The 13,142-nt window shown below is 43.1% G+C and overlaps 1 protein-coding gene across 1 annotated transcript in view; it reads left to right on the top strand.

Annotated features, from left to right (window-relative positions):
- Positions 1–6,083: 6,083 nt before the first annotated feature.
- Positions 6,084–13,142, top strand: part of Lrig3 (leucine rich repeats and immunoglobulin like domains 3) — a 53,936-nt gene continuing 46,877 nt past the window's right edge. The window contains exons 1-3 of the mRNA XM_048360632.1: positions 6,084–6,626; positions 12,390–12,461; positions 12,620–12,694. Of these exons, the coding sequence (XP_048216589.1) occupies positions 6,379–6,626; positions 12,390–12,461; positions 12,620–12,694 (395 nt within the window). The 5' untranslated portion in view covers positions 6,084–6,378. The remainder of the gene's footprint in view (positions 6,627–12,389; positions 12,462–12,619; positions 12,695–13,142) is intronic.

Genomic DNA, 13,142 nt, shown 5'->3' on the forward strand with positions numbered 1-13,142 from the left:
GATGGGCGATTTTACCAGTGCTGAGATTTCCAATTAGGATTGATGCCAACCAGTCCTAAAATGGAGAAGAGAAAGTACTGTAAAGGTTGTCACACAAAGGGGGAACTGTACATTGAATACAGACTGGTGGGGGTCTTGGTGACCTGGGATTTCACCTCCCCGACCACCGATCCTCACATTCCCAGTAGGTCCTGGGACCTGCAAGGTATCTATCTGCAAGGTATCCAGCTTTGTCTGTGGTATGAACTTTCCTTCTTTCCTTAAAGCATGAATCGCTCTTACTCCTTTCTCAAGTCACCCTCGAGGAGTGAAAATTTTGCACATATTATACATATATACATTTAACTTATGTCCAAATGAATAAAATGGTGTGTGTGTGTGTGTGTGTGTGTGTGTGTGTGTGTGAGAGAGAGAGAGAGAGAGAGAGAGAGAGAGAGAGAGAGAGCTCTTGCTGGCACAAGGGATTCAGGGCTTGGGTACTCTCTGTCCCTTCACTTTTTCTCATAAAGCTGGTGCTCTACCACTTGAGTCTCAGCTCCATAACCTGATTTTTGCTGGTTAGTTGGAGATAAGAGTCTCAAGAATTTTCCTGCTCTGGCTGGCTTCAAACTGTGATCCCCAAGTTTCAGCTTCCAGTGTAGCTAGAATTACAGGCATGAGCTACCCATTCACTGATGATAGCTATGTTTTCAATTCAAAGAACATCACACAGTTAGCTGATGAAGGAAGCAGATGGGTGACTGTTTTTCATTTTCTAAATATTCTCAAAGGTGTTACATGTTGGTAGCAGGCATTTTCAGTGGGAACTTGTGTTCTCCAGGGCCTCTGGGAGCTCGGTGCTCTGTGTGTTGTCTGAGAGTAAGGAGAGGGGTTATCTGCACCTTCTAAAATGCCTCCTGGTATGGGAGAAGACCCGCTTAGGTTACTGGAGAGCAAGGACCTTTGTTTGTGAGGGCTTTCCTTCCTCTTTTACCTTATCTGGGTCCCCTTTTCACAGTTCACAGGACCATTCATTGTGATGATAAAGCAAGGTCTGAGGAGTGGAGCTTTCATTCCCTTCCTTCCGTGTTAAAACTGACAGCTTAGCACCTCTATTACTTTTTATCTGTGAGTCATTGGCCTTGCCAGCACTCAAGATAAGAAAGTCTCACACTTGCCAGAAACAGTTTAAAAAAAAAAAAAGCCTGGTAAAACTGAAAAGAGCTCTGGGGCTGACTCTACCAACCAAAGGGCAGGGGACAGTATTGATAAATCTGGATAGGGCTTGTCCTGCCCCTTCAAGGGGAATAATTTGTAGATGAGAACAGCTGGTGGGATGATTTAGGTCATTTCCAATGGAAAGCCAGTTTTCACCTACCAACTTGGCCAGGGTAAACCCAGTTGGGGAAAAAAAAATCTAAATCTCTCTGCCTTTAAATGAAATGTGAATGATCCCCCTCAAAAATGAACATGACTACCGCCCACTAAATACTTATTCATAAGACATTAGCTGCAAAAATTGAGGCTTAATCACTGTCCTTTTTACTGTGTGCGTGCATGCTCATCTGTGTGCATGTGCATGTGTCTGTACATGCACAAATGTGTGTATGCTATCCTCTGTATGCATATGCACATGTGTGTACATGTACTCCTGCATGTGTGCATTTGTATGTACCTGTGAAATCTCTGTGTGTGTGTGTGCACGTGGGCACACAGATAGAAAAATAACATTGTCAAGAGGATAGGTGACACATCAAGTCTATGGTTTCTGGGCTACAGTCACTTAATGATAGAAATTTGGGAAATGAAACAGAATTTTATATTTTTTCTAGTTCATTTTGTGCTTCTGTAACAGAATACCTGATGGCAAGTAATTTATGAAGAGCAGAGGTATATCTCTTACAATTCTAGAGGCTGGGGAGTCTCAGGGCTCATATCTGCTGAAGACATTTACATTGAATGACCAAAAAGCAGAAGGCAGAAAGGTAAGAACAAGTGAAAGAGGAGGAAAACAAGGCCAAACTCACTGTTATCACAAACCCACTGTCAGATGACAAGCCCACTCCTGTGATGATGGTATTAATTCCTTCTCCAGAGCAGAGCCTAAATGACCTCCTCACTTCTCAGCACAATGGAGATCTGTGTGCAACATGAGAACCTCAGGAATATCATTTTAAAGCATTGAAGTGTTCAAAAAGAAATGTACTCATTATCTGACTTATGTAGCTTTAACCCCCCTGTACATCACCTTTACGATAAAAAATAAACAGTAAATAAAGCATGGAAATTCTCTTCCTTCACAGGTTGTTGCCTCTGGCACTCAGCTTTCAATTTTATTTTGTACATGCTATGAAGGAATGAGTGCAAAGCTGGAAGGGACTTCAGAAATACTCAGTCTTCTGTCATTGTTCCTCAGATGGAGGCATACCCCAGTGCAACTTCTCTCTGTCTTTTCATTCATGAAGGTTTAGAAATCCTGTGAAAATGTTGCCTGGATTTTCATGTAGAAGGTCCCTCTTTGTGTTGACTGCAGGGTTAAGGACATCTCTTTTGTGTGTGTGTGTGTGTGTGTGTGTGTGTGTGTGTGTGTGCGCGCGCGCGCGCACACACGCACATGCGTGTGCCAATACTGGGGCTTGAGTATATCGCCGTGAGGCTCTTTGTTCCAGGTTGGTGCTCTACCACCTGAGCCATACCTCCACTTCCAGTTTTTTGTGTGAACTCATTGGAGATAAGAACCCATGGACTTTCCTGCCCAGGCTGGCTTCCAACAACAAACCTCAGCTCTCAGCCTCCTGTGAAGCAGGGATTCCAGGTATAAGCCACTGTTACCAGGTGCCCAGTGCCAGATTTTACAGAGAAAACAGAGCTTGACAGTAAATCCAGGAAATGGGCAATTGGAAGTTAGATAGACTTTTTATTGCATTCCCAACTGACTGAGAAACTGGACCCAATGCATACTGGTTTTCACTAGAAGGATAGTTAGGCAAGGCTTTGGTAAGTCTTTGCTGAAGGAAGAGTGGACGCTAAGGAGAATACTCACCTCCATCAGGCAAAAGAGGGATAGAGCAATCAAGACAGCAAGGGACTAGCAGAGATTCAAAAAGGGAACAGAAAATAGTTCCTAGAGTAAAAGGGAGAGGATGAAGTAGAATGAGTTGAAGGGATAAGTAGAGGCCAAAAACAAAACAAAAAGTAAAGCTGTATAGATAACTCTAACCAATGTGAACTTTACTCCAAGGACAATGCTCCTTGTGAAAGGAATTAGGTAGTTGAGTCATGGGCTCAGATTTGGCCTTTGTGGATATCACTTAGATGCTTTGTGGAGAAAGGACTGGAATGCCAGAGAGAAACCTAAGCAAGAGCCCACTGCGTGTGGATTTGCAGGTCTAAGGAGAAGGGGGAGAGAGGCATGTAGGCTCTAGCTCCTGCAGGGCTTTCTAAATGCAGGTGGAGGAGGTGGTGAGACACAGGCTGCTAGGAAAATGGAAAAGGAATAGACTGGACTTGATCCTCTCTCTCTCTCTCTCTCTCTCTCTCTCTCTCTCTCTCTCTCTCTCTCTCTCTCTCTCTGCGCGCACATGCGCAAGCTGTTTGCCATTTCATCCACACCTCCAATACTCTTATCTTCAAGGTAGGGTCTCACTTTATATCTTAGCCTGTATCTTTCTGTGTTGCTGGGGATGACAGGTGGGCAGTACCACATTTGATCATTGTGGTCAAGTACCTGAGAGAACAGGTGTGAGCAATTGGTGCACAGGCTGGGCTGCAATCAAAATATCCTAGTCTTTGGCTCCCAAGTATCTAGGGTTACAGGCTTGAGCCATGATGCCCAGGCTAAATTTCTTGTTATTTCTGTCCTGTGGGTGACATATCTCAGAAGTAAGCCACCATCTTCATGTCACCATTCTCACACACAATGAGATGTACTAAGCACCTTTCTTCTTTTTTTTTTTTATTGTTAAGAACCTTATTTTTAACCATTTATTTTTACTTTTTTTGTTTATTTATTTATTTTCTCAAATTTTTATTATCAAACTGATGTACAGAGAGGTTACAGTATCATACGTTGGGCATTGGATACATTTCTTGTACTCTTTGTTGCCTTGTCCCTCATGCCCCCCACCCTCCCCCCTTTCCCTCCCCCCCCAGGTGTTCAGTTCACTTACACCAAACAGTTTTGCAAGTATTGCTTTTGTAGTTATTTCTCTTTTTTTTACCCTGTGTCTCTCAAATTTGGTATTCCCTTTGAATTTCCTACTTCCAATACCAGTAAACACGGTTTCCAATATACTCAGATAAGATTACAGAGATAGTGTAGGTACAACCATAGGAAGGTGATACAAGAACATCATCAATAATAGAAACTACACATACACATAGGACGTTGAAAGTAGTTACAACTGTGATATATCAATTGTTTCCATAACATGGAGTTCATTTCACTTAGCATCATCTTATGTGTTCCTAAGGTTATAGCTATTGGGCCTTGTGATGCTCTGCTATGGCTTGCCTAAACCTGTACTAATTATTCCCAATAAGGGAGGCCATAGAGGCCATAGAGTCCATGTTTCTTCTTAAAACCTCCAAGACACTAAGCTTTGTTTGCCTTATGAAACAGATGGGTGATACTGAGGCTGGAAAATTGTTAGCATGACCAGTATATCTTTTGCACCCCTAAGCAGACAAAATCGTAATTTGAAACTGAAACACCCTATCTACACATATTTCTCATATCTACCTCTTGGGAAAAACCAATCATGGCTGCTGGTTGGTGTGACCTGCAGTTGAAAAAGAGGATGGGCTATCTTATCTAAAACAGGGTGTGCCCACTTCAAAGTGAGTTCTTTCTTTTCCTGGTGACTGGTTATGTTCTACCAGTAATTTGCTACAATGAAATCAGTGGGTGTTAGAGTCTGGGTTAAAGTCTCAATTTCACAAACCATCACACTCCTTAATAATGAATAGTTACAGAAACTCAGGGACAGGCTTGGGTAGAAAGCATCCAATAAACAATCCATAAATGTAGATGCTTCAAGTAAGCTTCTCAATCTGCTTCCCATCTCCCCCCTCCTTCCCCAAAGTTACATACCCCCCAAGGGTCTATTACTTTGCCTTGAAAAGGGGGTTAGGCAGATGATCTCTGAGGTCTCCTTTTGTTTCAGTACCCTGTGTGATTCAGGTACTCAGATAGATTCAGTACTAAGTGATAAATGATTGGGGAATCACTTAGTACTCCCCCTGACAGAAGTCAGTAGCAAGTCCTGAAACCTGAACCCAACCTCATTCCCAAAGACAGGCAAGGACTTCTAGTCTCCATCACTCAAAGACCAGATAGACTAAGGTATACATCACAAGTTTTCCCTCCAAGATCCTCGTGAATATTACTGTGATTGACTTATAACAATTACTGGCTGTTGCCTAGAATCTTAGTAGAAGGCCCTTTACCCCCCTTTTCCTGCTTACCCCCCACACCCGAGTATGGTAGACGATTAGTAACTTCACATTCCATTTCCAAACCCCTGACTTTTAGACATTTTAATTTTGGGCGCTTCTTTATAAGGGAGAGAGGGGAAAACTAACGAGAGTATTAAATTTAAAGTAACTATTTTCATGGAGATCGTCGTTTCCTGTGCGGACGGTTCCGATAAGAAAATGCATTGCTGCCCCTTGGGATTGAAAGGTTTCCTGATAACAGAGCTAATTTTACTTTATTCCCCTCAGTCCCTCTCCTAAATACCCCCAAGTTCTGAGCTCAAACCTTCACGACTTAGCTCACTCCCTTCGGCCCTTCAACTCCAACTGATATACGGTTCCCAGGACGCAGTGGAGACTTCTGGCTAGAGAGGCTGGAAAATGTTAACTCTGAATTTCCTACAATCTCAGCTCCCACTTTCTCCCGCGCGCCTGCCAGGGAATGGGGGCGGGGGTAGGAGGAGGGGGGTCTGGAGCCTTGTTATTGTCACGTGGTCGCGGAGTGGATTTAGGGGGAGCCTGGTGGGCCAATGGGAGCGAGCCCTCCCCGCCCTCTCCACCCGCTCCGCCCCGCCTCGCTGTCCCCGCCCCGCCTCGCTGTTCCACCGCGCGCGGACTTTGCGCACAGCCCCCGGGACCCAGGCGAAAAAGTTTTCTTCGCTGGCAAGCTTTCGGGACGTTGCTCGGGCCGCAAGTCGGCCGTTCTTTTTGGGCTGCGATTCTGCTCTTCGAGGGAGGAAGGCTATGAAAGGGTTTCGCTGCTGACCCTTAAAAGGACTTTCACCCGAGAGCTCGAGAGAGAGAGCACGCGGCCGGGATCATCATCGACAGGAAAGTTTGTGCCCAGCCCCAGTGCGCGCGGGTGGCGGAGCGCCAGGCAGAGAGAGCGAGCGACCGACCGACCGGGAGGCCGCGGGGACCGCGATGCGCACGCCGAGGCTACGTGCGCCCGCGGCGGCTCTGGGGCTGCTGTTGTGCGCGGTGTTGGGGCGCGCGGGCCTGGCAGCGGGCAGCCGCCGGGGCGGCCGCGGGGCACCGGATCAACTCTCGGAAGGGGTGTCCTCCGAACGCCCCTGCCCAGCTCCCTGCCGCTGCCTCGGGGATCTGCTGGACTGCAGTCGCCAGCGGCTCACGCACCTTCCCGAGCCTCTACCAGACTGGATCTCTCGGCTGTAAGTATACTCCTGGCAGGCTAAGTGGTATGGGACCTCTTAGGATTTCGGGGGGGAAAAAAATCTGAGCCGGCAAGGGCCTGCTCGCTGTGTGGGCGCGGCGTGCAGCTCCTACTTAGAGCGCAGCTCTTCCGTGCTCCAGGCCGCGATCAGCTCCCAGTAGGAGTGGAAAAGGACTGGCGTGTGTGTGTGAGTGTGTGTGTGTGTGTGTGTGTGTACAGTCTTCCCGCTGCTTCTTGCACAGGTGGGCGCTTGGCATGCCTCACCTGGCTGCGAATGGACGGAAGGAGGGGACACGGCAATTGCCAAGGGTTCCGCTCCTCGGCGCGCTTCTTCTAAGGCCCAGGCAGGACAGACAGAGGGTAACCTGCGGGCGACCTGAGTTTGCAGTTTCTTCTCTGGATTCTCACTTGACCCAGGCTTCGTTTCTGAGTTGATCGGGCTCTTGGACCGTTTACCAGTCAGTACTTGCATGCTCACCTTGTACGTGGGAAGCCCTCTCCGCACGGCCCTTCACTTTCCTGCTCTTCTGGAGGCGTCGTGCCACCTTAGTCGACTGTAGAGGTTTGGGCACATTGTCACCCGTCCTGCTTCCCGAGTGAAGTTGGGTGTGGGGAGATTAAAGAGTAGATTGTGGAGCCCATGGAGCTGGAGGTTTTTTTTAACCCCCCTAGGAGAACGTAATTGGTGTAGCTTAGCTTCTCAGCAAGCCGGACGATTTGGGGGACGAGGGGTGGGGGGAGGTGAGCGCGTTCTATTGCTGTTACACAAGTTTTGTTTTTGTTTGTTGTTTTTTTTTTAATTTTATCGGTGAAGTCTGATAACACTGCCAAGGTCACCGAAGAAACGAGGGAGAAACGTGTCATTGATTTGCCAACGGCGTGTCTTTACCAAATGTCAACTCTCTATAGCCTCTCCTAACCCTTACTATTGTTAAAACTAAAGGAAAACAGTAAGATATAAACCAAAAAAAGCAGAAGATACAACTTGTATCTTTTTCTAAAAGAGATACAACTTTGATTTCAAGGAAATCAAACCTCAATTCCTACATAAAAACTTGTAGATTCGGGCCTAGCGGAATTGCAAAGGGAATCCCCAGTTCTTAAAACAATCTTAGTGGACTACTCTAAGAACATAACAATATGCGGCTGAAGTTTTGGTCAGATAGATCCATCAGTGGGTTGTGTTTTTAAGTCATCCTGCGGATCTCAGTCCATTTATTTGCGAATTGTAGAATGGCTGGCCATCCGTTAGCCTTGTGTGTGTGCGTTAATAAACTTGTTTAATAAAGAAGCAGAACCGAAGAGAAATGGCTGGTACTTATTTAAATCGCTGAGCGTGGCAGGTCTTATTTAGTAGTTTTCTTTTCATTATTATTATTATTATTATTATTACAAGTGAAGAAGGAGATAAGGGCTTTAAAACCTAAAGCAGGAAGACTTTCAATTAGTTGTGGCTAATTCCATTCAATTGCCTCTTGTGGAGGTCCTGCTGTTGCATTCATGAGACTTGAATGGCTCTATTGTTAACATCTGGAATTGAACATTTGAATGACTGGAGGTGAACACCTAGGAATAATAGACAGTGAGAAAGAAAAAGTAGACTAGGGCGTCCTGGAGAGTGTTTTAGAAAGACTTAGAATATTCACCTAATCTAACTTGATTCAATAGTTTCTCAATGACAAGGGGCCATTGGAATCCTGCCAGTGTGCAGTCCATAGATATATATTCAATTTAACTGTCTGAAAAAAAAAAAACCCAACACATAACCTTGCTGCTCTTGATTAGAAGTTGAGTTGAACCCAAAGGGATTCCATACCTATTTAAACATTGTCTTAAAAAGTAGCTGACCTAATTAGGATTTTGTTTTGCAGATAATTTGGTGGCACACTAAAAACAAATTACAGTTTATTTGGTTAGCACAGTCTTTAATTACATTTCCGCCAGCAGTAAATTGTCTCAATACAAGTCCACATTCCTTAAATGTATGTGAAAATAAGTTCCACTTGTATAAATAAGCACTCTGTCTGCTGTCAGAAACCCTGCTGGGATCACTCTGAGCACAGCCCCTTCTTTCTGTTGCTACTTCAGTGACTGACTTCTAACCCTCTTTGTAGGTGTCACCAAACCATGTGGCCTAACTTCTTTATGGTAAATGTTTCTTTTGTTTAGGCCTGGGCTCTGAGAGGTCTCTTCTCTATCTTTGAAAGGAGGGGAACAAATTATGTGTAATGCAGTTTTATGTTTTGATATTTGATATATTGGAATGGGGATGGGGAGGCTTCAAGAAGCCACTACTTAAATTTTACAGAATTAGAAAAAAAAATTAAGACAAGGTCAGGAAAGAGAAGGAGAAAGCTGTATATTGTCCTTCTCCATTTCTTACCTTTCCTTATGGAAGAGAAAGAAGAAAAGATTGTCCTGGAATCTAGTATATGAAATCAGAATTCAGAATTGTGAAATTACTTTTGTTGTATTTGCAGAGTGAAAACTGTGTGTGTGTGTGTGTGTGTGTGTGTGTGTGTGTATTTTTCCCACTGTTATCCAGTTGTGACTTAATAGTCTAGGAGCCTCATTCATGTAAAGTTAAATAGTGTGAGCTGTAAAGCAGTACTACTGTACTCATTTCTTTCAGAAAGTCACTTGTAATACTTTAATGCAAGTGATGGTTAAAATAGTAACTTATGAGTCTTGGTTTTGGATCTTGTGCTTACAGAACTCTTAAAAGCAGACCCTCAAAAGCAGTAGGTCTTAGAATATTTTAGCCCAAAGAGGAAAGTTTGATGGCCAGTGAGAGCCTCGAGTATTAGGAGGTTCTCTCTTGAACCTCATGATTATTTATCTTATCACATAGCAGTGTATGAGCTCTCAACAGGGCTTAGGCACAAGTCTGAAAGGTAGTATGTGCTGGTGTTGACTTTAGTGTTGGCCTGTTATAAATCTTCTGCCCTGTACCAGAATTGGGGGTGGTTTGGGGTGTGTGTATATTAGTTCTTATGGTTTTCACAGCTGTTTTCCTGTATTTTCCAGACGAAGACTCGAACATAGCAGGCTGATTTATGAGTCACTTTGGATCAGTGTCTTAAAACTGAGCCAGCCTGGCTTTTTTGTTGTTGTTGTTCAACTTGCTTTCCAGATTTCTGCTGAATTAGCAGCTCCCCAAGCCCCAGTAGGACTGATTAAGAAGTTGTGCTGTATTTGCATTAAAAATTTTGACTTGAACGTCAGATTTCCAGATGCTCAAAGGAAGAAAAGGATAGTTGGAATCAAATGCTTTCAATGAATTGTTTTTATATACCTTCGTTGTGTGGATAGGAGTTCAGGGAGAGAGACTTTCCTAGAATATGGAGAGCAAGTTTAGGCTGCGTTTCTAGATGCATCCTTATACCTATCTTTCACACCACAACTCTTAAAAAAAAGTTTCCTGGGGGAAGATGTCCATTCGCAAAATTCTTAGAAAAAAAATGAACAAACTGTGCACCCTGTTGAATGCTTTCTGTTTAAGAAAACATAGGCATTATATATCTTAAATCTCTCTTTAACGATCTAGACATAAATGAAATGCATGTGAGGAAGATTTGGGAAAACGTGACATCCTGTAACTGGAAAGTAATTATTTTTGAATTGTAAATTATATTAAAATCTAAATTTAGCTACATTGCAAGTTTCATGGCTTTAAGTATTTCACAGTAAAAGTCACTGGAGGGTGATTTCTTTTTCTTCTCCCACATATAATATGGTTTTACTAGTGCACTGTTTTATTAGTGAAATAGCTCAAGTTACCAATCCTGTTTCTGGAGCAGACCTGAGTGCTCCCTGCTTGTGCTCCTGTCTTTCAAGGGCGTTTCTTCTTTTAATGGTCTTTTGCTGGAGGATTTCATTTTATCACCGATGATGCAACAAAGTTAAACACTGAATCCCATTTTCTCACAAGATTGCCCTATGAAATGTGAAATAATCCTTACAATGGAGTGAAGAGTGTGTGTGTGTGTGTGTGTGTGTGTGTGTGTGTGTGTGTGTTAATGTAAAAGAAAAATCACCTGTAATACATGAAAATGCCAGATTGGTTCCCCTTTGCTTTGGAAAGTAGGAACAATGAGGGAGCCTGGTATAGTGTATTGGAGTCAAGTGGGTCCAGATGAGGCCCTGTGTGGGTTTCAGTTAAACTTCCCTGCCAAGGAGTCTTACTCTTGGTTGTCTCTGAAGCCATATAGGAAATCTGTGACTGTCTGGGGGTACTCAAGGCATACAGGTTTGTTGGAATCCTAACTAACGTGAGTTGTTGGGCTCAGGGTTTCCTTGATGAACTCCAGATGGATTTGAGCGGACGGTGAGGGAAAGTGTCTGGCTCCAGCCAGCGTGGTAAGCATGCACCACGGTGCTTGTAATTGCAAGACTTTTATAGTTTCAAGACTGTGCCAGATTTTTTTTTTCATGTTATAACTCTACCAGAACAAATCTGCTCATGTGTGTTACTATCTGGTAGGTCTTTTTAGACAAACATATTTCAAATAAAACTATTGCAGATTAAAAAAAAATTTAGCTTAAGGGTGAAATACAGAAAGCCAGGTGTACTCTTGAAATCAAAATTCAAAAAAGACCCAAAGGATCTACTCGTTCACTGAGAATGGGACAACCTCGTACCTCCTTGTGTGCAATTCTGTCCGTGTCTGTTTGCATATGTGGGAAAAGCCAACTTGAGCATGGGACAGAATTCATGTTTTGCTTTAGTCACTTTTCGTTATCTAAAACTTGAGTTCTTTTCAAACCTTCATTTTAAACACCAAAAGAATTACGCAAGGAAGGGTTAGAAGGGAGCTATAAGCCATTGTTGTCCATTAGCCTTGTTTCTAGGAGCCCCTCAGCTTTTGCATTTTCTGGCACCACCTGAAAGCACGTATACATGTATGAAGCAATACAGCCAAATGTAGTTGCCTAATTTTTTTTAATCTAAATGCTGAGGTCATTCCCTCATCTGGAGCATTATATGGGTAGGAGTTTGTTGTTTTTATTCCTGTTTGTGTTCTGTGGAGGTTGTTACTATATGTGATTGAATCTTTGAGTAAGCAGCCCATTTATTGTAGTAATTGAAATCTGTTCATAGGGGCCTGGACAATCTGAGTAGCGTTTTTAGGTGGTTGGTGTGGTTTAAATTATGTGTCAAATTACTTCGTGTGGAAATTTGGGGAATCAAAGCCGAGGGTTCAGGCAGTTGTTTGAACATGCATACACACAGATGCATAGACTTGGAACACACACGTGTGCACACACAAACAGGCACCATACTTCAAGCAATATGCATAACAAGTTATTTCTGTTCTCTTTGACTGCAGAAAGGACATTGGTGCTGACTTTTGTGATTAAAAACCTTTCTGTAGAGACTGTCTTTTCAGCGACCTGCCTAATTAGCCATGTTTCATGGGCCATGATGTCATTGTATCAAGTTGAGAGTGGGGAGATGGGAGGGTAAAGCAAAACTAGCTGTTCACAAAAGACCTGTTCACCATGTGCCAAAAACCATCTCTTAAAATGTTTGTGGGCTTAAAGTATTTCCATCTGCCAGCCTGTTAAACTAATTTTGTCCTCCGAGTTTAGAGTTTGGCATTTTGGTTTCCATCTAGTTTGTGGACAGAATAGATCAATTATTTCTTTGGTTGTCACTCGTGTGGATTGAGCTATTTCATTAGCCCATTTGTTTTTGCATATCATGAAGCACTATTAGTGTGTAGAAGCTATTTATCATTTTCTTCTTCTTTCTTTCCAGGGACCTAAGTCACAACAGATTATCATTCATCAAGGCAAGTTCCATGAGCCACCTGCAAAGCCTTCAAGAATTGTAAGTCCTACTTACTGTCTTTACTTTTCACTATATGAATATATAAAGCTTTGCACTTGGGAGATGTCCTTGAATAATAATTTATAAAGTTCTCACCTCTGTGAGTGACAGACTACCTAATTAACATCTTTTTTTTTTTTTTACTTTTGTATTTGTAGGAAATTAAACAACAATGAACTGGAAACCATTCCAGATCTGGGGCCAGTCTCAGCAAATATTACATTTCTTTCCTTGTAAGTAAATATCAGCAGCATTTTCTATGTACATTTTCGGGAGTCTAGGCTAGTAGGTGTTCCATTTGGATCTAACAAGCAAACTTTGAACACGCCCTCTGGAATCTAGTTTAGAAGGGCTTTTTGAATTGGTTCACTGGTTTTCCAGCCTGTACTGCCATTCTTAAAAGTTCAAATGTATGTATGTATACCATGTTTTGTTTCTCTTAGGTCAGGGATTGGCAGGTGCTTTTCCATTGAACCTTATTGCCAGTCCCCAGGCTTCCTAAAAATAACACACTTAATACACTTTGCTGTCCTAACTGGAACTCCTGTCCAAGATTCCATCGAGACTCTTTTACCCCATAGAGATGTCTGTTGAATTCTGTGGGGAGGTCTATGGATCACATATTAATTATATAGCTTTATTTATCTTCTTTTTTAATGCCAGTACTAGGACTTGAACTCA

This window comes from Perognathus longimembris, chromosome 1 (assembly GCF_023159225.1).
Source record: "Perognathus longimembris pacificus isolate PPM17 chromosome 1, ASM2315922v1, whole genome shotgun sequence".
Lineage (NCBI taxonomy): Eukaryota > Metazoa > Chordata > Mammalia > Rodentia > Heteromyidae > Perognathus > Perognathus longimembris.